The following is a 25,309-nucleotide window of genomic DNA, read 5'->3' as shown; positions in this document are numbered from 1 at the left end:
TTGCACGCTCGCAGCGTCTGAACTTGGATAACTTTACCGACTGCCAAGGTAAAATCAGTTTCGTATTGAAACCAACATCTTTCCTGTATGGGAACTTGTAGGTATGCGGTCACTGCGGACTGCACATAGTGTTATGTACATTTTGAAACGAATAGCTTTCTCCGCTTCTTTCGCCCGTTTTCAGGTTAGCGATCGGCGGTTGGTGGTCGGAGACGCACCGGTGAAAAGGGCGTGTGCGTAACCCAGTTGCGGGTCGCGTTCGTCGCCCAACACCAACTTCATAGCTCTTTGAGATGGAAAAGGTTTCGTTCGTTCGTTCCTTCGTTCGTTCCTTCGTTCCTTCCTTCCTTCCTTCCTTCCTTCCTTCCTTCCTTCCTTCCTTCCTTCCTTCGTTCGTTCGTTCGTTCGGTCGGTCGGTCGGTCTGGCTAGTAGCTTACATTGACAATTATCGTCGATGCTTGCTGCACAATTATTTCCCTATATCACTGCGTGCTCTTTAATCAATTTGCGCAATGTAGCGGACCAGCCGCACCTACTGCGTAGCACGATCCAAAGCATGTGCCAGCCACTAAACAGGCCTACGGTCCGCCGGGCCCATCATGGCTGCCATGGCAATGCTGTGCATCAAATAAACTTTAGCTTACCTGTACCTTCGACAAGAGATGTTTATATCCTGTTTATATCCGTTTACAGCTGCGACGGTGTTGTCACTGCAGTGACGCAGTCGTGCAATGTCGGATTGAATCGGCAGAAAGAGATGTGTGCCGTGCCTTTGTTGGCAGAACCAATGTCGCCATTTTCGGGTAGCTTGAAGTTTCTACGTTGGAAGGGTTTTGTGAACGCATGAAGGAACCCGAAATTTTCTCTGACGACATTGGGAAGCATGCACGCACTGAAAGTTAAGTGAAATCTTTAAGTTAAATGAAACTTTTCCGACCGCCAAGGTAAAATCAGTTTCGTATTGAAACCAACATATTTCCTGTATGGGAACTTGTAGGTATGCGGTCACTGCGGACTGCGCATAGTGTTATGTGCATTTTAAAACGAATAGCTTTCTCCGCTTCTTTCGCCTGTTTTCAGGTTGGCGATCGGCGGCTGGTGGTCGGAGACGCACCGGTGAAAAGGGCGTGTGCTCTCGCGTAACCCAGTTGCGGGTCGCGTTCGTCGCCCAACGCCAACTTCATAGTTCTTTGAGACGGACGTGGTATTTAGCACCCCACATGATGCGTCTGAAGGTTTAAATGTGGTAATGAAGCGCCAGCAAGAAAAGGTCTCGTTCGTTCGTTCGTTCGTTCGTTCGTTCGTTCTTTCGTTCGTTCGTTTTCGTTCGTTCGTTCGTCCGTCCGTTCGTCCGTCCGTCCGTCCGTCCGTCCGTCCGTCCGTCCGTCCGTCTCTGCAACATGCCAATTATGTATGGCCGCCGAGTATGAAAGGTGGCAGAGAACAAAAGCATGTATAATGCGGATCATATTGTCTTCCTTGATTCCCCGGTGCCTGTTGGCGATCCTTCGGATGAGGCTGAGAGTACTCTCCGTCTTGGCGGTGATCTTTCTGAGTGCGATTCTAGTGCATCCGTTAGACTCGGTATACATCCCCAATATTCAGAGCGAGTCCACTCTGGGCACCGCGGACCCGTCTCAAGTGAAAAGCCGTATTTCGCTTTCGGACGCGGATTTCCAATTACGATGGCCGCTGCCTCTGGGTCTTTTCTTGTAGACAAGTAGTTGAGATTTGGATGGAGAACATTTGAGCCCAGTGGGGCGGAGGAAGCGCTCGGTCGCATCGATGGCGCTCTGTATGACGGCCTCAACTTGGCCTTCGCTCCCGCCGACGCACCAGATGGTGACGTCATCTGCATAGATGGTATGGTTGATTCCTTGAATCTTCGCGAGCTCCTTGGAAAGCCCGATCATTGTGATGTTAAGTAATGTTGGGGAGATGACTGAGCGCTGAGGCGTGCCGCGTGAACCGAGGGTGATCTCTTGCGAGAGGTATCCTTGGATCTTGATCTTGGCAGTTCTCTGGATAAGGAAGGATCGGACGAAGTCGTAGGCCCTCTTCCCGAGCCCGAGGCCGGCAATAGACTGGAGAATGCATTCGTGCGAGATATTGTCGAAGGCCTTCTGCAGATCTAATCCAAGGATGTCTCTGGTATCTTCCGTGCCCCGGTCGATGATCTCATGTTTTATCAGCTTCATGGCGTCCAATGTCGAGAGGCCGGCTCTGAAACCAATCATATTGTGGGTGTACATGTCATTGGTCTCGATGTGCACCTTGAGCCGGTTGAGCAGGGCATGCTCTGCGCCTTACCGACACAGGGCGTCAAGGAAGTGGGTCTTAAGTGGTGCTTTACCGGGTTTGGGGATGAGTACCGCGCAGGCCGTCTTCCATTGTGTGGTAACCTGTCCACTGCGTCAGACTTCATTAATCCTTCCAGTGAGCAAGTCGATCAACTCATCATCGAGATTCCTGAGCAAGTGATTAACGCTTTTGTGGGCTAAGAATATTTATTTAGCGAAGGTTCTGCCAGTGTGAAAAGTTGAAATCTTTTGAGGCAGAATGCAAGGTTTTTCATGTGCTTCTACATGTGCTTCTTCACTATGTGCCTAATAAAGCAAGGCTGTCCTACACCCCCCCTCCTCCCCGACCGCCTTCCCTCCCCCTCCCTTCCCAGTTTTCTGTGGTGGGACAATCGCGGAGACAATGCAATCATCATCATCATCATCGTCATCATCATCAGCCTGGCTACGCCCACTGCAGGGCAAAGGCCTCTCCCATACTTCTCCAACAACCTCTGGCGTGTACTAATTGTGGCCATGTTGTCCCTGAGAACTTCTTAATCTCATCCGCCCACCTAACTTTCTGCCGTCCCCTGCTATGCTTCCCTTCCCTTGGAATCCAGTCCGTAACCCTTAATGACCATCGGTTATCTTCCCTCCTCATTAAATGTCCTGCCCATGCCCATTTCTTTTTCTTGATTTCAACTATGATGACATTTACTTGCATTTGTTCCCTCACACAATCTGCTCTTTTCTTATCCCTTAACGTTACACCCATCGTTCTTCTTTCTATAGCCCGTTGCGTCGTCCTCAATTTAAGTAGAACCCTTTTCGTAAGCCTCCAGGTTTCTGCCCTGTACGTGAGTACTGGTAAGACACAGCTGCTATACACTTTTCTCTTGAGGGATAATGGCAGCCTGCTGTTCATGATCTCAGAATGTCTGCCAAACGCATCCCAGCCTATTCTTATTCTTCTGATTATTTCAGTCTCGTGATCCAGATCCGCAGTCACTACCTAGCTGTCCTAAGTAGATGTATTCCCTTACCACTTCCAGTGCATCACTACCTATCGTAAACTGCTGCTCTCTTCCGAGACTGTTAAACATTACTTTAGTTTTCTGCAGATTAATTTTTAGAGCCACCCTTCTGCTTTGCCACTCCAGGTCAGTGAGCATGCATTGCAATTGGTTCCCTGAGTTACTAACCAAGGCAATATCATCAGCGAATCGCAAGTTACTAAGGTATTCTCCATTAACTCTTATCCCCAATTCTTCCCACTCCAGGTCTCTGAATACCTCCTGTAAACACGCTGTGAATAGCATTGGAGAGATCGAATCTCCCTGCCTGACGCCTTTCTTTATTGGGATTTTGTTGCTTTCTTTATGGAGGACTACGGTGGCTGTGAAGCCGCTATAGACATCTTTCAGTATTTTTACATATGGCTCGTCTACCCCCTGATTCCGTAATGCTTCCATGACTGCTGAGGTTTAGATACAGTGTAACCCATAAAGGATACGGGTAAACTGCACCAAGGGCCATATAAGGTAAAAGTATTCAAGTATGCTTTTATTCCAAACTCCTGACGTCAAATTTGCGCAACCGCCGACGCAAGCATCGGGCGGTGACCCGCGGGGTTGTCTAAACAGACCAATCAAATGCTCTCCTCATTTTTAGCAGGCCACTTTTGTTTGCTTTAAAGAAGAATATTGTCTATACTGAGCGGCTTATCTTAAGTAATTGGCTGATAATAGGCGAGGAGCACGCTCAAGAGAAAAGGGATTCGATGGGGCGCAGCCAGTGCACCGAAAATTGATAACCAGATGAAGAGGGTGGTGGCTGCGTCTGCGATTGGTCCGTTTTCCCGTGCTCAGCTTGCGGTGGCTGGTTGAAAATCGCGGTGGCATGCAACTCAAATTTAATAATGCCGCTAAAAAGGATCCTCAACAAAGAAAAGTTGGCTGAGCGAGGTTGCATACGTGCCGAAAGTGCTCGCAAACTTTACACGTCCACGCAAAAAGTTTTATTGTACGCAAATAAACCCATGCTCTCCGCCAGCTGCGAGCAGCCAGTGCCTGAGCGATCGGCGGCAGCCATTTTTTATTTCTTTCGTAACGAGGCAGGCTGCGGCTATTCAGAGAAAATTTCAGTTTTGTTCGACATATTAATGCATATTTAACATGTAGACGTCACTTTGACGCGGTGAATTTTTGCGATTTTGTGACGTCGCGTGACAGGCAGGCAAAGTGGGGGTGGCCCAAAAAGTTATTATCGCGGAGGACTGATTGCAGAATTGGAATAGAAAAGTTTGAAATGGCTTTACGTTATAGCACCTCAATACCGCAAACGCTGTAATCAAAACTACACCGATGCCGGAGACTTAGTAACATAAAGCTTGGTCGATCCCAAAGATGACGTAGCCAAAGCTGGACCCATACCGGCGACAGTGTCATAGAAAATTGCGACCAGCCCGGATGTAGAGTAATCAAATCAAACAGGGACGACTTCGGAGTCTGTGCAGTGAAAGGTTTTCCTGAAGTTAGCACTTACAAATACCTTGGCGTTTACATCTCCGAGTACCTTTCATATAGAACAAACGACCAATACTGCTAATGGTCCCCTTGTTTACATAAAGCACAACCTTTCCGCCACCCTTACTATCCTAAAGCTATCTTTATATAGAGCACTTGCTTGTTCGGAACCCCGATATGCGTTCTCCGTCTGGGACCTAGGTGAAAATGTCACAGGACCAAGTCGGTGCTCCCCCTAAGAAAAGCAGCCACAAGTCGGTACTCGTACCTTTGCAAGGCCGTCTCCAGAACTTATGTGCAAAGTACATTCAGGAAATAAAAAAAGATGATTTTTCTGCGTGCTGCTGGACATACAATCCGGTTTTAACTTTTTTCTATGAAATGACAAAAGTGTTCACGCAACTTTCCGTGAATCTCCCATCCGCCCACCCTTCTGACGATAAACGTTAGTTAATTTATTTAGATATATTCCTGTTGCTTGAGAAGGCCGCCCGCGCCTTATCGGATCTTTTTCGGTGACTTGTAGATTGCTATCCCATCATCGGCAATTCAGCTCTCGCTAATGTTGTGACTGCCAAGCTGTTTGTTGTAGGGCACAACTTTGTCCAATAAAGATTTGCGAACTTATTATTCGCTCCCAGGCTGCTACCCGACTTTCCTCTTCGGCAGGTACACAGAATAAAAAAGTACTCAAATCTTTCCTCATGCAGCCTTCTCACAAGAAGGAAGACCCTGATGGCCTGGACCACGGGTATCCGGGTATTGTTGATGAAGATAGTTGCACAACGGAGCCAGCTGTGGAAGACGACGACGACGACGAATGCACAAGCAGTGGCGCTAGCGCGTTTCGCCGGTTGGTGCCGAGAATTTTCAACTGTCCTCTTTCAAAAAGTTGTAAAAAACATTTTTTTCTTCAAGAACATCTGACCTTACCCTTGTGCTTTGGACCCCTTTAATCCCACGTAGGTCAAGTGTAGTTCAAGGGCGCGTTACACGTTCCCAAGCCCACAGGGGTATTTGCCATTGAGCTTGGACCCTTTCTGCACTATCAACAGGATCGGTCCACATGATAGTTTGTTTTTTGAACATCTTGGACACATCTTTTTTCAGATCCTAGCAATAGACAGCTTCGCTGTAAAAGGGAAAGCGAACAATGCTCTTCTGGACCAAACCACGACATACGCAACATAATTCGTCAGAGACACCGAATTGATTAATGCTTGATAAATTTTGCCTATAGTTAACCTATAGCCTCACCTGCCACAACACCGCAGCCGACTTGCAGACTGGCCGATGACGCTGAGATTTGAAGCCAGTGACTGAAACGGTGATTTGGTCCACGAGAACCATTTGAACAGTAGCGTGAACGTACCTTCAATAGCGAATGGGTCTACGCTTTCTCACGGTGCGAACTGTGGCGCTGCAAGCCTTTACTAAACTGAATCACTCAACTCGTGCACTTGGCACTTTGTGCGAAGTATATACAGAGGGCGTGACGCTACGTGAAAAAGTAGCGTTGTGTTCGGTTGTTCTTCGGAGGCGAAAATTGTATATTAGGTTTACAGATAGAAAAGTAAACGTCTGGACTATAGCTGGCTCACCGACAAGTACTCTGCGTCAGCCACTTGCTCGACAGCGTTTTACTGCATGCAAGATACTTCTGGCTGCCATTCTCGGCAGTTTCCTGCGTGATCACAAACCGATACATTCGTGCCCAATGAAACGAAGATGATCACGTAGGAAGAGACATTGAGGGAAAGATAAACAAGATTTGTTGTTGGGCTTTTTGGTTAAAAAGGTACGGATAGGAAAATACACAGACAAGAGTCAATACAAGACTGAGCACCGCAAGTGACTGTGATGTCAGCCTTGTCCGTGTCTTTCGTGCGCTCTTTTAATTTTATTGGGATAGCAAATATATGGACACTCCAAGCGCATTTCTGCCGTCGCCGTGATGTTCTGTATACAGTCCAAACGTGATAACATCGTCGCCTCGCCCCGTACGCCGTAATGTGCGAGTGAAAGCTTGCTAGAGTCAGCCGACGATCGCAGCTCGATCTCGCGTGCGCGATGGAGGAAGGCGCAGTGAAAGCGCGCCGTCTTCTGTTGCGCGCAAAGCACGGGTGGGTGAGGCGAGGGAGGGGGGAGGAAGCGTTCTACTCCAACGGCTGCTGCTTACGGCGCAGCCGCCGTATCTTGCAAGCGTCCTGCGACGTGAACAAAGTGCCCACGCGCGCGGACCTCATCTTCAAAGCGATCGGCGATGTGGACAAAGTACGCAGAGTGCCGGTAGCTTCGTATGCGCTGCGCTTTGGACGTATAGTTCGCGTTGCAACGAGAGACAGCACGAAGCTCGATTCGCTCACTGCTGCTGCTGCGCCTGATTAGTTGCTGCTGCTGAATTTAGTTAGTAAGCAAATATCTGCAAGTTCATACGGCCGATAAAACTAATACGCTTATTTCGTATATCTGTCCACTAATTTGCTATCGCAGTCGAGGCTTCCTTTGCCTTTCGAGTGAAACTGCAACTTTTTTTCACTTTGTGAAAGATAAACGCTCATATTTTATTAAAGAAAACTTGGTACTTGTGCCTTACCTGCGCACACGGGATATTTTTCTATTGTGGCGTTCTCTCATTAGATGACGTTGCCATAAAGATAAAGTTGCTATATTATTATTATTATTATTATTATTATTATTATTATTATAGGTAGTAGTAGTATTAGTAGTAGTAGTAGTAGTAGTAGTAGTAGTAGTAGTATTAGTAGTAGTAGTAGTAGTAGTAGTAGTAGTAGTAGTCAGCGTCCTGATGAACAAAACGTTTCTGGAGAAACATGAGTACGGCAAATATGGGCGACAAGGTCGATATGCTGTCACATTTGAAGAGAATTAGATAGCAGAAGCTGCTCTACACAATTCAGCTGAAGTTACGGCCATAGCAAAAGCAAGAAACGTGCTAAGAAGGAAATGAATAATGCGATGAAACCTCGCAGTATTCTAGCCGTTGCGGTTGCTGCTAAAAGAAAGGACGTATCCTGCACTGTAGCCAGCAGAGTCTCCTGCAAGAGCCCGCTATCGCGCGTGTTGGTTACTTGGTGCAATGCCCCCAAGCCCGCAAGAACCCGTCGGGTAAGCGACCTCGGCGGCTCCAGCGCGCGTTACGCAGACTCGGGTCGAATCGCTTCTCCTTCGCTGTCGGCTGACTCCCCGTTCGATCCGGTTTCCCGGTTGCAACACGCATCGAGAGCTTCGCCGCGCAAGAACCACCGTGCCACTGTTGCGAGCCGCACGCTTCGGCACGCGAGGTTCGTGAGGAAAGAGCCGTGCGTGGCTTCATCACGCTTTGTTAGACCGTTGTCTCGAGCGCTTTATACCAATGTTAGCAGTGGCCCCTACGGCGCTCCAGTCGTTTGTAGCAACAACTGAACACGACGGGTAATGACCGGCAGCCCTGTTTGTTCTGCACCATTTGACTGTAGTAAGGCAAATCACGAATGTTTGAGACTGCGGTCTATTCACCGAGTACAAAAAGCTTTCACAAGTACAAACAACTGCCAGCCAATCGCGAAAGCCGGACTTAGCGCAGGCGGCAGGGGCAGCCAAAAAAATATTTGTTAATTTGGCCCTTATACTTTCAGTTGCTCCCTCTAGATGGGAACAGTGGAACCTGTTTGGCAAAGCCTAGGTGATACTATTGCAATGCTATTCCTTATGGTATAAAGTTTGTAAACAGGGATAAGGTGCCTCAGAAAGGCTGGCCAACGTTTCGATAGGAGGACCTATCTTCGTCAAGGGCGGCCTCTTTATACTCGGCATGTTAGTTTTAAAGGGTTAGTGCAGTAACGCCACGTGCGGTTGTTGTCGGTGGCGGTTGGTTATAAAGGGTTCATTATCTCGGAACTCTCCCTTTATAACCAACCGCCACCGACAACAACCGCACGTGACGTCACTGCACTAACCCTTTAAAACTAACATGCCGAGGATGATGAGGCCGCCTTTGACGAAGAAAGGTCCTCCTATCGAAACGTTGGCCAGACTTGCTGAGGCACCTTATCCCTGTTTACAAACTTTATACCACAGTGTGCAATTCCATCTGTCAGCCACTTTCTTGATGTTGGACTTGAATGCTATTCCTTAGTCAGCCATTCACGCGACACTCCAACCACGTTAAAGGTGGACACGGGGCAAATAATCGCGATTTTCGATGTAAAACGTGTTTCCAGATTATAGCAGTTGTAGGTTCCCTTACTATTTGGAAATGCGGCAAGAATTTTATCATCATCAGCGCAGTGCTCTAAATAGCGTTCTTTTTTAAATTTTTTTAGAGAGGAGCTGTTACACGCTAGGCTCTGGCGGTTTGTGTGCGTACGCAAAAAAGATGGTGGCCATTCCATAGCTAAACGATCTAAAGCACAAAGCAAAAGCGTATCGCGGGGCGTGCCCCAGTTTCATTTAATCGCGAGAAGTGTCAAAACGTGTTGTGATAAAAAATATCGCAATAAAAAAACTCAAACTAGGATAGACTGTTCGTTATGGATTGCGGTTTGAAGGCACAGGCTCTATAGGCAAGCCACCAACGTTATCTCAGTTCTCTGTTGCCCGTGCAACTGGTAGGCCGCGTGCGGGGAGGACTGTGCAAGAACAGCGCGCCTGCGGAGAACGGCGTTAACAGAAGGGGGAATGTGCGCGGCAACGGAGGGCGGCACGTAATACGGACGAAGGTGTTGCCGCGAACGCCAAGCGTGCGCACCTTTGGTTAGATCGTCCCTACCGACTCCACTTCCATCGTAAGCGTAAGCGATTTCAACATGGACCTGTCTCGGCCAGACGGAATGTGTTTCGTGGCGTTTCTCTTGGTAAAGTCCCGCGTTCAATGTAGCACAAACATCAGTGTGCCCACGACGCGTCATCGGTCGTGCATAGAACTAAGATTTGGCAAGAACCTTCCCAGTGTCGTCACAGAGCCACTGGCCGTATATCATAGCGATCATAAAGCGATAGCCATTTTAAGGACCAAATAATAGTAATAATAAAGATTGGCTGAGGTTTATCATTTGTAAACCTAGTTATCACGAGCGAAATTCTGTTTGGCTTGGTTTTGCAAAGACTACGCACACACTGTTTCACTAAAGTTAGGCCACAGTCTTTCACACAAGTTACACACGATGCCGAACGGTTTGTCCGTGTAGTCGCACTGAAACCTGTCCGTCATCGTCGAGCTTGCCGCCAGTCGAAGGGTGTGGTTCGTCAAACATTTGCTGCGGGCGCCGCTGCTTGTACCCACGGCTTCGTCTCTTTGTCCTTGTTGTTGATCGACGGCGGCCGTTTCAGTAGCTTCGATCTTGGCACGCTTCCGCGCTTGGTAAGCTTCTCTATAACGTGCTAATCTGGCCTCCTTTTTCTCCGGTTTTTCAGCAGGCAACTTTGCCTCTGCTTGAGATTTCGCACCCTGCCGTCTAGCCATGCTTTTTGGATGACTGGATTCAACCTGACGCTTGCGCTGAATCGCACGTGTAAACGGCCCAGCCGGCGCGCCATCCATGGCGAGACTAAGCGACCAAGCGCCGGCGAAGCAGCCTTATCACACCTGCCCTACTTGCGCTCCGGCGGCTCAAGGCCCTTGTGACGCAATTAATGACCTTGAGAGACATGGTGTAGCAGAGCTTTCGCCCTAAGAAGGAAGCAAAGGAGGTTAAAAAAATTTTAAATTGGCATTGATTATGAAATCTAATAAAACAGCAACAACAAAAAACGAAAAACTAAATTGTGGTATGCGTCTTTTATTTTCAATGAACACATTTATTATCAACAAGGTTATTACCATATAAAAACCTCCGCTGGTCATGCACCTCCACAGAGTGGAATGGCTCAGAATTTACAGCGAAGCTGTTAAGGGCTCCTTTCCCCACTGTCGTCTCCGCGTGTAGAAAAAGATCCCGCAGATAATGCAAAGCCAGGCCTACCCGCGGTGGAAGTGAAGCAGACGTGAAACACTCCCCATACGTAGACCGATCCCGAAGATAGTGCGATGGCGGGACGATCCGCAGTGGAGGTGCAGTTCGCCATCAAGGGGCCCACATTACACAGCTTCTCTGGTCATCCTTTTTTACAGAGTAGCAGGGCACTGAGTTTTGTTTTTCTTTTTTTCACAAGCAGGTGGCTCCGCGCAGACGAGAATGCCGCGATTTGCTGCAGCTTCGCCGTGCTCGCGATGTCGCCGCGGTTCACTTGTACGCAGCTGCAGCGGGCGGCGGGGAATGCCGCGCGCTCACTGACGCACTCCGGGATAAGAATCGCGCACAACGTAAAATGAAGCAAGCGTTGGCGATTTTTCTTATATATATATATATATATATATATATATATATATATATATATATATATATATATATATATATATATATATATATATATATAAACGAGAAGAAAGGAGGTTAACCGAGGGGCCTGATTTTATTAGTCATATCATGAGAAGCCAACAAACACTGACACCAAGGACAACATAGGGGAAATTACTTGAGTTTAATAAATGAAATAAGGAAACGATAAACTAATGGAAATTAAAGTGGATAAAAAAACAACTTGCCGCGGGTGGGAACCATGGTTGTGGGTTCGGTTCCCACCTGCGGTAAGTTGTTTTTTCATCCACTTTAATTTCCATTAGTGTATCGTTTCCTTATTTCATTTATTAAACTCAAGTAATTTCCCCTATGTTGTCCTTGGTGTCAGTGTTTGTTGGCTTCTCATGATATATATATATATATATATATAATAGCCACTTCTCCCAGACCCATTTCGCGCCAAAATCTCTTGGTGCTCATTAACTGAACCTCCGCTTTCGGAGTTCTTGTTTACTTCCCTGTGCGCTAGTTATGTGATCGCTCCGCAATTCTTGCAGGCAGTATTTGTCCTGGGCAAAAGCCAGAAGTCTTGAAAGCACAAAACTAGCTCGGAAAAAGAGGAAACCTTGCAGCTGTTGCCACAGAACAAGGCCGAATTGAAGAAGGCCCAACGTATGCTGCAGTAGAATTTTAGCAACGATAGATGCAATTTGAATAACATGATACACTTTAAACTTTTGGAGCCATCTTTATAAGTCTGTATTTTTTTCACAAAAGTTGCAAAAGCTATTCTTTTTGTATAAAGAAAGGAAGACATCGGTACGGTCCTTACTGGGGTAGAGCTTTACTCAGCAAGCAACTGTGGACTCAAATGTTCATATTCTACAATTTCTTTATATGAGAATTGAAATTTCCGCGCATGGTAGAAGTAAGATTTCTGCTAAAGCCAAATATGCATTTTTTTTCAGTAAATCCTGAGGTAATTGAAAATAACGCCTTCACAGTGGCGTAGTCTGCGCCTTTCTTATAGTGTATTATCTAGAACTCCAAATTTTTTTTGTCATTTTAGAACAATAGCTTTTGCGACTGCCCATAGTCACTTCAACACTTTAAAACTAGTAACACTTTCAAAGATTCTCCTAGAATAATCGAATTTGGCACCTGGTCTTATAGTATTGTCCTGAACACATACTCCAGTTTTTATAAAAATAAAGTGCGTTAAGAAAAGTTCGCTTTCCATGTCCCTCTTTAAAGGGACACTAAAGTAAAGCAATAAAGCAGTTTAGACGGATAAATCGCTGTTTTAAAACTCCGTTGTCGTTAATTCTATTATAACAGGTTGATCAGTAGAAGAGAAAAGGAAGCTCAAAGTATTAATTTTCGAATTTCGAGCCGAATCCCCTACGCTGCTACACCGACGTGACGTCATGGATTTCAGAGTTTCTTGTTCTCGTATTTAGACCGCGTTGGCACAACAAAAGTTTCTGAAGCTCGCCATTTTCAAACTTAAGCTCATTTATGACACAATGTAGTCGCTAAACAATTAACTATGTGCCCTTGAAGGTGAATCCGTGACATCCCATCGAGCGAGTGCTGTTACTTCAAGAAGGAAGCGCCGCAGCCCCCCGTATTTCGTTATTGTGCTTTTTCTTACCCACCAAGTGTCTTATCGTGGTAGGAGTGACGTTTTTGATAGTGTAGAACCGTAATTGACTGATACAAAACAAACTTTTTTCTATGTAGTGTTCCTTTAACACAGGGACCAGTCGGTCGTGAACGGTCGGTGAAATTGGGCGAAAGGAATTCTTGCATTATACCAACCCAGAATGATATTGCTTGGCCTAAGTTTTGTGTCAGAGCGTAAGGGTTTCGTTCAAGTTGCTACTGGGCAAGACGGACACAAGAACTGAAATCTCTGGCTCAGTTTAGGCCACCTGGTTTCCTTTAAGCGTGCAGACAGGTCTGAGCACACATCTAAAGCACATAACGATGTTTGGTTTGTGCAGGCGTAAACGTACTTCCGGTATGCTCACGTGCACTTAAGGCCACACCACACGTGCACTTGCCGACGCGCGAAAGCTCGCGCCCACGCGCCTCACGCACACGCAGATAGTGCAGGACAGATCCCACGCGTCGAAGAGCGGCGCGAGCCCAGATATCTTCTCAAAACAAATATCGGTTCTCTGGATGCCTCACAAAAGTACGAAACGATGTCTACCAAAGCTGAAACAGTCAGTCAGGTGGGCGCGTGCTGCCGCCTGTCTTGTGGGTTGAAAGGGCCATCACTCGCGAGGCCCGCGGAAAACGCAAGGCGCGTGGGCGCGAGCTCTCGTGCGCCGGCACACGTACGTGTATACGCCGGCCTTGACGCGCACGATGTTATGCTCAACATGATCACGTGACATCACACACTGGTGTCAATGCACTGCCCCGTGTTCCATTCTTTAGCGTGAAGGGCTGTAGTTAGTTTCAAGAAGTTCAGCCGAAATTGAACTCGTCACCTTGTTTATTAATCGTGTTCACGGACTTTTTAAGTAAGAGTATAGAACGCATGCAGCTGCCCATATATTGAAATGAGCAGGACCACAATGCTGCGAGAGCTCAGATTATGTTCAAATATTTTGCATAGTATATTAAGTATATTTTGAAACGGACGCATTTGTTGCGTGTGCCACACCTTCAATATAATGCTTTACATTTTTTACCACTGTTTTCTGCTATAAAACAATCTGAGTAGTAAATTAGACAGAAACAGAACAGTCGTGAACCAGAGATTGTTTCACGGGTCTTCGAAGCATTACGAGCTGTCATCAGCAATGAATTATTCGTCTTCAGCTTGAATGAAGTGCCACTTGCGCAGCAAGCTGTTGAGAAAAGGAAGCTGCAGCTGCATATAAATGGCAAGAGCGGTAGGATTAGTACTTGTCAGTCGCACCACTTCATTATAACAATTCCTTCCTAATTCTATTCCTTTTAGCGTTTCGGTAATATTCCAGGCGTCACTTCTTCTAGGCGAAAACTAACCTATGGGAGTCGTGTACAGTAACTCCAGTGACGACCACGATAGAACATGACGGAGCGATAGATGACGAGAAGCGAATATAATAAAAGTAGAAAATTGTTACATCCTAGCAGCCGAAAATTAAATGAAGTTTTGATTAGTCTAGCGAATTGAATACTGTAGCGAACATGTCCTTGGGGCGTTATTTAATTATTCTTGCAGCAAGCGAGCTTCGCCACTGGCCCTGGAGCTTCTCGCGGAAGGCCGTTTTTTGTGCTCCTCTCACAGTGTTTGAGCGCCATTGGTGATTGCGCCGTGAGTGCACGCAATGGGTGCACTTCTGAAGCTAGAAAAAAACGAAGCTGTGTATACTCGGCGGAAGGCCTAATCTGATCATGGAAGCGCCCCGGTAGTGCCTCCTAACAAACTCTAGGACGATGAGAATAATTGTCGAAAAGCACTGGTAGGGTCGCGTTGGTGTGACGGCGTGCATTATTTTCGAGAATTAACGTCGTCACAGATGATTGCGACGTCATTCGAGGGCGTATTGAGAGACAGGCACGCGAAGGTTGCACGCGAAGCGCACCTGCAACATTTTCAGTCGAACTACAAATATAATTAAGGAACGAGAAAAAGGGTAACCGAGGGGCTCAATGTTTGTTAGTCACAACCTTATGAAGCCAACAAGAAATGAAGCCAAGGAACGCGTAGGGTAGATCACTTATTGTTTTAATTGAAGTTTAGAATTGATAAACTACAGATGAAAGTTGATGAAGAAACAACTTGCGGCCGATGTGAGCCAAAGCCACACCAAGCATTTATTTTTGTTAGGGCTACGTTTGTTCCTTTCTGTTTATCCGGCTCATATTACAGACCTCGATTTTTACTTATTGGGCAGGCTAAATAATATTTAACGTTTGCTACCCATTTTGCATGTTGCTTTCGGGCATGGTGTCGCGGTCGCTAAAGCAATATAAATATTCGCGTTGACGGGACCTACTAAAACAAAAAAAAAAACAATTCGTTGTTCTTGCATTTCCTTATGCAATTGTGCTTGCTTATTTCATGTGGCTTCTTGAGCTCATGTGCAAAATTTTGTGTTCACGCTGTCTGACTCTCTTCGGTGTTTTTGGCCGTATTTCGCGGCTTTATTTTGTTTGCCAAGCACCGAGGTGTAATCAGTGCCACATGAAGGCGCCAACATCTCCTACTGAGTCATGGCAAAAAAAAAGTTAGGACGAAAAAAAAACAGTTAAGCAGGTAGCATCCCTCAGCACTGCAGTGTGCCTATGAGTGAGCTGTATTTCTCTGTGAAGAAGGCCTACCTCTCCGGCCTGTGCACTGCACGGAAGTGTTTCGTCACTAGCAATGCTAAATCTCGAGCCCTTAGATTGGAGTGAATGAGCGACCCGGTTGTTCCGTCGCGACGATGGAAATTACAGCGACAAAAAATTAAACGCCATTCTCCTCCTGGGAGCATATTAGGCCAAAACAATTCATTTGCTATCGCCTGCTGCGTTCTGTTCATTTAATACACCTTCAGGGATGAGGATTTGTTACCGTCTTTACAGTGTTGCGTGTTCCTTGTTCTTTCTACGCGAACCGAATGCGTGCGCAGAAGACCGCGGAACGTGAGAAGGCAAGAAAGGAAGCTCTACGGTGATCTTCAGTGGTACCCGGAAACACATGTACGCATGCTTACTTATTCAAAGGCGCCGCGAAAACTCATCTCGGCCGATCAATTCCAATTAGGTGGACCTGCGGCAGAACCCACGGTCAGAGAGATTCTCCCTCAGAGAACGGGATCGGAAACAAAAGGAAAGCCGACACGGAGACGCGGGCGCGAAACAATTGATGCTCACCGGGGGCCTCGCGGCTACTTCGCTGATCACACACAGCGGGCCACTCGCGAGTCGCAGAAGAGGCTCCGTTGTCTACCGTCTCACAGAGGAGCGAGCCCATTCCTCGCACGTCGCGGCGCCGCTTTTAAGTGGGCGTGGCGTCCACAGTTGCACGATGCCGCGCCTTGACCGAGAAGTGTTGTAGCAGAGACACAATAAAGCGGTGCTGGCGCGTCCAGGAGCCGGGGATACGCAATGCAGAGCGTTATAACGGCACTCGGTGCCGTCGAAATATGAGACGCGACGACTGCAGGAAAGAAAGAACTGGGGAAACAAAAGCAGTACGGTTCTTTTGCGCTTACGGGCTATGGAGAAAGGCAAGCGTTAGTTCGCAAACTACGCGGGTCAGAAGTAATGACGCCTCGGCAAAAATAAATTAAATAAGTAAACGCTTGTATGTTTCCGAGCAGCGGTTGCATTTCTATTGCATTTTCTCTCCGATGATTGGCGCGGCTCGATCCTCTGCTGCCAGGTCGTTGGCTGCTTGTGGCCCAACGAGGAGCGTCTCAGCGAAGTCGCTTCGCGGTGCCGCTGAGGCGACCGCTCACGAGGCGATCCTCCGCGGATGGGAGCCGAGGTTGGCTGGCGCCGAGCCGGCGACGCAAGTGATTCCTGAACGTCTGGCGCTCTGCGAAAGGTGGAGCACATATTTGGTCCAACCCTTCCTCTCTCTCTGCCTCCTTCCCCCCTTCGGTCTAAGATGAAGGCGGCGGCGCCCCACTCCGCCTCGTCTAGACTTCTTCACCCTAATGTTACCCGCTTTAACAGCATTGAGCCTACCACCGGGAGCTCTCACTGGACACACACACAAAAAGAAATGCTTGACACATTACTTAGCGGCAAAAAAGCGTCAGTCTGGATTTCCCGTCCGTATTATTTCTCCCTGTCCATTTTATGGCTGGACGTGGTGTACCACACCAGAAAATCGGCATGTTTTCGTTCCTCCGCGTGATAACAGCAAAGCACTCGCATTCAGTGAGGCAAAATCACCGAGGAAGCTCTCGTTCGGGCACTTCCTTCACACTTACCGCTCGGCGATGCACAAAGCTTGTGAAAGCACCCGTTTTCTTCAGCGGGGCACCGCTGTACAGCGCTGAATAGTGGTACAGGCAGCGCCTTATGACGAAGAAAATACGATAGCGGCAGCTGATCGAATCCCAAACGCGTCGGCGGGGCGGCAGTGGGACGGCGCTTCGCCCCGAGAACAAGGCCGGCTGCTGCGGACTTCGCTGAGCAGCCGCGGCCGCTCACCGGTTGGCTGCAGCGGGCGCGCGCCGCGGAGTCGCGGGGACGGGCCGCAGAACCCCGGCCTCCCCCGTCGCGGTGACACCTGGGCCGCTGCTACGTCGAGAACATCGGCCGCCGTTGTGAAGCGAACCTAGCCGGGTGGGGAGCGCGTGCGCAAACGAAAAGATCAGGTGGCGTTGCCGCGGTAGTATTATTCCCCATTGGGTGCACAGAAACAAAAACGGCTCTCGCTAGGAAACACAGCAACAGCAAAACGTGTACGAGCCCTCGCGTATGCATGAAGGTGGCGAGCATTTTGTGGTTTATAAAAATATTTGTCGCCCTAGACGCCTTCCCAGGGATGTAATTGGGTGGCGACCACCTTGAAGTGTACATTCATTTGGTTTAACCCGGAAGAATTCTCCGGTTGGCTTTCCCACCAATATTGCTTAAATTTTGTAACGAAGTTTCATTCATTGCTCGCAATAATTTGCGCCACTGTTACCGTTACCCTCTGCGTAAGTTAATCGGAGATGCGTTAAGAATGCTCATAGGCGTTCAACTCAGCATATATTTGCCTGCTATGATATAGCCGACTTTCTTCACTCGGGATAACGCCTGGAGTCAGATATGCATGTCCATAAAATCATTTCTTTCATAACGCTGTCTATATCGGAGAGCACTTGATGCGCCATTGAATGTTCCCGGGGTGCCAAGCTGGCGCCTATTGAACTGAACCGGAGCTTGCAAACGCTCGGCAACTGGCGATGAAAAAAGTAAAGAAGGCTGGAAACTATATACAACGTCATTGAAAAACCAAGCGCAATAATTTATACATGTGAGCTTTGCTGTTTTTACAGTGTGACGGTGAAGACAAAAAACATCACGAGAATAAATGTACGAAGAATCGAAAATAAGGAACCCTTTATTGGGCGAACTTGTGTTCTGAAAGAAAATCAACACTTATAAATGGCAACTATATGGTGAGCACGAACGGTGGACGATCGTCGCAACGAACATACGGATCCAGTCAGTCTAAATCAATAGGTACATGCCTCACCGTAATATTTACATGCAACATCTGTAGATCCCATAGCAACAAAAGGAATTGCTGGTCGTGTAGACTCAAGATTGCAGAAGATTATTTGCGTATAGCGCGTGTAATCTGATTAGTTGCGCTTGTCTCGCTTACGAATGGGCTACAAGGTTCACGAAGGGTTCAGGTTCGCCAAGCGATAAGCTGACTCGAGCGACAACTGGTACCTCTTCCAGTATCCGTCACGACGAGTTGGTCACGTGTCGTTTCTTTCTTTTTACAGCGAAGCTATTTAGCATCCGTATGCATCCCCCCCCCCCGTGCGTTCGCAGAGGGGGTATCCTGGGCGCCTAGCTGGGGGTATCGTGGACAGGAATGCGCACGCAGTCGACCATTAAGGGTAGAGGGGAAAGGAGTGCGCCGATGGCGCCTGTGCACCTGACCTGTGCTTCTGTGGTCATAACGTCACGCGCGCCAGAGATGCCGGCGCCGCTGCAGCAGCGGTTGCGACAGATGCATGGCAGGTGCGGTGACAGCGGCGCCACTTGTGTCGGTGTAGTGGGGTGCCGTATGAAAAAAATGTATGCAGCCCATGTATGCAGCCTAAACAGATTCGCTGGTAATCCATCCCCATAAGAATGTAGCGGCCCAACAATTATATTTTTTTAAGCGAACCTTTCTTTGCCTCTTCCTTCGACTTCTCCACTGCTGCTGCTGCTGCTGCTGTTGCAGTCTTGCACGCCGCTTCGGGGGGTGCTTGAAAAAGTGTGTAGAGTACACGACTGAGGCTTGGGAGAGGCGTCTGCGAGACCTTTCCAATGAACTTCGGGGGCGTCGCAACAATGCCCTCTGGAGCTCCTTGGTCGTTGCCACTATGACCTCTGGAATTCCTTAGCCGTCGACACAATATCTTCTGGAAGGCTTTAATTACGTCTGAGTCCGCTCGCAAAATCAGTGAAGAAGCTGCAGTGCTTACCTTTGTACTCACGTGCGACAGCTAAGAGTGGAGATAGAATGGTACCTCACTAATACGTGTTGCTGTGCTCAATGGTTCATACTGTACTACGGACCATAGGAACTATGGCCACTTAGTGCGAATAGGCAAAATAAGGGGAGGGTGGGAAACGTGAGCGCACATCTTGTCCCATCCTCTCCTTAGTTTTGTCGATTTGCGCTAAGTGTCCATAGTTCCCACGGTCCGTAGTGCGATAGAATTGTAGAAAGGGTGACAGAGAAGGCGTAAAACCGGCGCCGCAACGAAATGAGTGAATAATCAATCTTCGCTGGAGGCGGCTTGCATACATGAAAGGATTGCGGGAGAAGAGAAAGTCGCTGTGAGAAAGCTTGCTTCGTTGGAGTAATAATCAATCAATCATGTTTGTTTAACGTGCCCAGGAGTAACCATAAGGTCAGAGTGCTGGTGCATCCATACACTAAAATCCAAAAACAATAAAAGAAAGCACTGCAGGGGAACATAATAAAAATAAAAGCTATTGAATGAAAAGAACAATGCTGAAAAGAAGAAAGTGGATACAAGAAAGCGCAATGTAAATACAAGAGGAAAAAGAGGACAAGGACAGTTTAACAATGCACGAAACTATAACACAAGGCATAGCTCGAAAGGAACGATGACAGCTAATGATAAGAAATATCAAGATCATGAAAATAATGATAATAGTAGTAATAATAATAATAATAATAATTATTATTATTATTATTATTGTGTTGTGGCAATATATTATTATTATTATTATTATTATTATTATTATTATTATTATTATTATTATTATTATTATTATTATTATTATTATTATTATTATTATTATTATTATTATTATTATTACGAGTGCGTTGCCCAAACTGACAGTTTGTATTCCAACACGCGGTGACCTTTCGGAACTACAAGATATCAAAAAAAGTCTACAACGCTTACCAGAGCGTTTTACCAAGGTTGATTCGCTGCTCCTTTTAAGAACAGAAGTGTCCACATTAACCACAACAGTCGAGAAATTGGAGAGCTCGGTGAATTATATGTCACAACAGTACGATTCTGTTCTCGGAGAATTAAAATCAGTCAAGGAACAAGCGTTCTCGAGATGCAGAAGTATCCACCTTCAGAGCAGCTGTCCAGACGCAAGCCGAACACCTAGAACGGATGCAAGCAGAACTAAATGGCAGTAAACAATACAGCCGCAACATGAACATGAAAATACATGGTCTCAAGGAAGAAACGGACGAAAACCTCAAGGAAGTCTCATGTAATATCGCCGGAAAGCTAGAAGTCAAAAGTATTTCCCTGTCAGAAGTTGAAACAGTCCACTGGCTACCGGGCAGACGCGACGCTATTCCTAGGATTCTTGTGCGCTTCACTTCCAGTGCATCCAGAGAAAAGTTGTTTGAAGCCCGCAGGAAGCTTCAAAACCTTTGCGAACCTGGAAGGTGCCAAACAATATTTTTCAACGACAACTTGACCAGATTGAATCGAGGCTTATTCTGGCGTGCAAGGACTAGGGCAAAACAGAATGAGTTCAGGTTTGCTTGGATCAAGCGTGGCAAGATTTATGTCAAAAAGACCGAGAACGCGACCCTTCTTCGAATAACCAGACCGGAAGACTTGGATCAAATTATGTAACTAACATGGCCAACAATTGCAGCCAGATCCCAACATTAGGTCCTTTAAGGACACATTTGGTAACAGCTCACAGAATGAATTTACTGTCGTAAACACCAATATCCGAAGCCTTCGAAAATACTGGGAAGAATTTAAGCTAGTTGCCACATCGGGAAGAGGATTTGTTGACGTATTTGTCCTGACAGAAATGAATCTTTCGGATGCTTGCATGCATGCGTTTTCAGTGCCAGGCTATCAATGCCGTTTTATGACGTGGCCTCATCGACGAAGCGGCGGGATCGCTATCTTTATTAGAGATACGATAGACGTTGAATCCATTGGCGTGAACTTTGTTCATGCGGAATGCGTAGCGCTGACGGTATCTTGCGGTACTCGATATTTAGGGTTGCTAGCTCTGTATCGGCCACCTTGCAACAATGTTACCTGTTTTCTTCTGGAACTCGAAGAAATGTTGATCTCATGGAATTCAGTGGAATAAATATGTTTAGGGGGAGACATCAATATAGATACCCTATGTTCCACAGTAAGCTCTGTATCCGATTACTTATCCCTCTTGTCCTCGTATGGTGTTGCTAATACTATAAGCGCTCCCACCCGGGAAGAAATAGTTGATGACCACGTAATAATGTCATGTTTAGACCATATCACTTCACGCGCTACTAACTACTTCTTTGCTTCTTGTGTTATTTTGCAACGTTTCGCGGATCACTATCTCGTCGCTTGCCGTTCGTCTCCATCTTCTCCAGTTCAACTGTTCGTCGAACCACCACGCCCAATAACTCAGTTTACATCACTATAACCGACCAGAGGGTCTTAGACAACCTCATTAACAGTTTTAATTAGATGGCTATAGCTGATTTAAGTTCCCCACAGAAGGTGTATAGTATCTTTTCCGATCAAATAAGAGTTTCAAAACATTTCTAAACGCGTGGTAATACAAAAACTTAGAAAGTATTATAATTGGTTGACCGAGGACATAATGGGTGCCATTTCTTGCAGAGACATGCTCTCGAAACGGTGTAAACATGCCTTAAAATATAGAAACCTACGTTTCGAGCGCAAAGCCGCAAGTGATAGGGTGGACGCTTTGATAAGATACACAAAACACCAGTAATATCTCGAAAAATTTCAGCAATCATCGAGGAATTTAGCAAAAACATGGTCACTGATAAATTATCTTCGTGGCAAAAATGCCTGAAACATGTGCCCAATTTCTTTCTTTCCAGACGAATCGGCCGAGGTCGCAGATAAATTCAACCATTTGTTTGCACTGGCTTCCGAGAACGAATGTTCATGTCAGACCGTCCAATACACGCTTAAGGAATCCCTTTCAGAGTCCGCATTTCTATCTAGAATTTCAGAAAGGGAACTCCATGAAATAATTTTCAGCTTTAATCGCAGTAAGCCTCCTGGAATCAGCATTATGATACATCGTTCCAGCGCACAATTGAACACGGAGGAGAAGAGAAAGACAGCATGAACGCCGGACTTCAACTGAATTTTATTTATGGAATTCTTTTCTTCTTTTGGTTTCAACGCCTCTGATGATTGTTGCCTGGACAAAGGAAATATTTTTGGGTGGTCCTGCGCACTAGTAGACCCCCCCCTCTCCCCCTGTGTACATAAAGCCTTGTTTTCCATGAATAAAATTTAGTTGAAGTCCGGCGTTCGTGCTGTCTTTCTCTTCTCGTCCGTGTTCAATTGAGCGCTGGAACGATATTTCATAATGGTAATCACAACCAACTAGCCCAGCTGTCCATACCTAGCCTCCTGGAATCGACGGTTTATCAGCGAATCTGCTACAAAGGAACTTAATAGCCTTATCCGATATACTACTCTTCATGTTGAACAATTTTCTTGATATCGCGCTTATCCCAAAAGAGCTTAAGACGTGCGCATGCCTTGGGCTACAGCACTCTTCGTTATGGGATTACTGTTTTTGCTTTCTGCCCCACCCGATGGCAAAACCATGTTGATTCTTCGTTAAAAAGCATACTAAAAACATAGCCTACAACAGTCCTTCAATCTCAAGTGGTAACATCTTCTCAACGCTTGGCGTTCCATGCTTCTGCATGGATTCGGTTTACGGAAACTATGGTGTAAGACATTTTTGGTTCAGTGAATTTAAAATATGTTACACAGCCCTCCGAAGCCTTCGTTGTACTCTTCGCTTTGTTGTTCCACGATCCTCAACAAGATATGGTGAAGGTAGGCATTGTGCTTATGTGCCGAAAATTTTGAACGATTTGCCAAATGAGGCACTCTCTATTAAATCAAAAAAGGCATTGAAAAACATGATTTATTCACTTTAACATGGTTGCTTCCACATTTGTAAAATATGCTGGTCATCATTTCTAAATCATGTACATCTTGCCCTTTTGGTGTCGATTATTGATTCTTGCTATAAGTTTTGCGTTTTGTTCCTGTTAAGCTTCCTAACTGTCAATCCTCCTGCATTATATTGTTAGATGTCTATAGCAAAGTAAATATTGCATGCTCGTCCGCTGATTTTGCCGGGCCTCAAGTCCCTCAAGCCACTGGGGGCTTTGACAGGCCCGTTTCTTGTACTCTGTACTCCTGTGTGCAACAAAAATTATTATTATTATTATTATTATTATTATTATTATTATTATTATTATTATTATTATTATTATTATTATTATTATTATTATTATTATTATTATTATACATCTGCAGGCTTGGAGTGACTCCTGACACCGTCAAAATATGCCGAGAGCTAGTGGGGCTATACTAATCCAGGTACAACTAAATTTCTGGTATTTCTGAAAAATAAACACCGATCAAGTTTGCCTATGCCGACAACTGACGCGCAGGGCGTGCACACGCGAAGCCGCCAGGGAACAGGGAGATGGCGAAGCTGCTGCTGCTGCTCGTCTAAGTAGCTCCAACTTTTTAAGCTCCAACGTTCAAATTGTTAACTCCGTTGTTTTTTTTTTTTATACACATAATTTACCCACCCGATTCATGGCCAATCTCCCCCTGTGGGTATGTGCCACAGACACTCAGGATAACAACAACAGCTCTTCCTGCATTTATTGTTATTTTCTGGTTATCTTACTGGTCGGAACGGTTCAAGACGTCGGAGGACTCGAAAGAATACCTTCCGTATCGCATACCGAGGGATGCTGCGCCACCCGCCGCCTCACAAGGTGCTAGAAGGACCCAAGCTGGCAACGACGAGCACTTCGCCATGACCTCCCAAGGGGTGACACCGGATCAGAAACACCAGCTGGTTTGTTCAACCCTGCCAGACTTCAAGCGACAAGACACTGGGGAATCTGAGGACGAGTCTACAATCATCGGGGACCACGACGAGGCAAATCTTTCAGACCTAGATATGGACAAGGATTGCTTCCGAAACGTGCACCATCGTAAAGACAGGACAGTGGGCATTCCTGTGTTAATCACTGCAGCTTCGGAAAGAGCTGATTTAAGGCAAGTGAACGCTATTGTCCTATATTCTGACATTGAAACGAGTCTCCGTGGAGCCCCAGTCAAGAGCCATTTCACAGCACAGGGAGCATTGCTCTTGAATGCAGAGACAGAAGAACGAGCTAACGTCCTTGTGGAGACCAAGGATATCGCTCGCCCAGCCATATCTGCCCGTGCTCCACACATTTATATGAAAAACACGTGCATTGTTAGGGGATTTCCAAAATGGTACTCGGATGAAGATCTTCTTACCTACCTGAGACCTCAGGGAGTATTCCATGCTAGCAGAATCATCCGTCGGGTCCAAACCTCGTCATCTCAATGGGAGTCAAGTTGCACTTACTCTGTCATTCTCACATTTGCTCCAAATTGTGAGCGCCTGAAGAAGATTAACCTCGGTTTTACGAGACACGAGCTTGTCGAGTACTTGGAGACGCCACCACACTGTTTTAAGTGTCAGCTCTTCGGACATGTAGCTAAGTGCTGTCGTGGGGAGAAGAGATTCAAGCGCTGTTGGGGGCCTCATGACTTTAGGACGTGTGCAGGACAATGTTGTGTCTGCAGATTGCGGCGGTGACCACCCAGCTAGCTACGGCCGATGACCTGCACGGACGGCTGCTCAGCGAATGAATAATATGATTGTCTTGGGTCCAAAGAATGCAAGCGCACCATCGAACAAGAAGACGTGCAGTGCGCCACAACTACGTGGTTTGGAAACAGAATACACATCTAATGTCCCGCATCTCCTGCGCCATACGCGTCATTATGCCAAATTCCGTGCGCGAAGTTATTGAGCCAACGCAAGTGGTCAACGCCGCTGAAGAACAGGTTCCAAAAAAGCCTGAAAAGCGCACCTATGCAGCAGCAATGAATCGACCTCAAATACCACTTCGAGGCACTGAGCAGGAAA

At 46.6% G+C, this 25,309-nt stretch overlaps 1 protein-coding gene across 1 annotated transcript in view; it reads left to right on the top strand.

The window, feature by feature from the left end:
* LOC142586384 (uncharacterized) overlaps nucleotides 1-25,029 on the top strand; it is a 31,511-nt gene extending 6,482 nt beyond the window's left edge. Inside the window, exons 2-3 of the mRNA XM_075697632.1 lie at nucleotides 23,966-24,352; nucleotides 24,964-25,029. Of these exons, the coding sequence (XP_075553747.1) occupies nucleotides 23,966-24,352; nucleotides 24,964-25,029 (453 nt within the window). The remainder of the gene's footprint in view (nucleotides 1-23,965; nucleotides 24,353-24,963) is intronic.
* The last annotated feature ends 280 nt before the right edge of the window (nucleotides 25,030-25,309 follow it).

Source organism: Dermacentor variabilis, chromosome 6, assembly GCF_050947875.1.
Source record: "Dermacentor variabilis isolate Ectoservices chromosome 6, ASM5094787v1, whole genome shotgun sequence".
Lineage (NCBI taxonomy): Eukaryota > Metazoa > Arthropoda > Arachnida > Ixodida > Ixodidae > Dermacentor > Dermacentor variabilis.
Note: the sequence above shows the minus strand (reverse complement) of the source record. Positions and strands in the feature narration are given on the sequence as shown.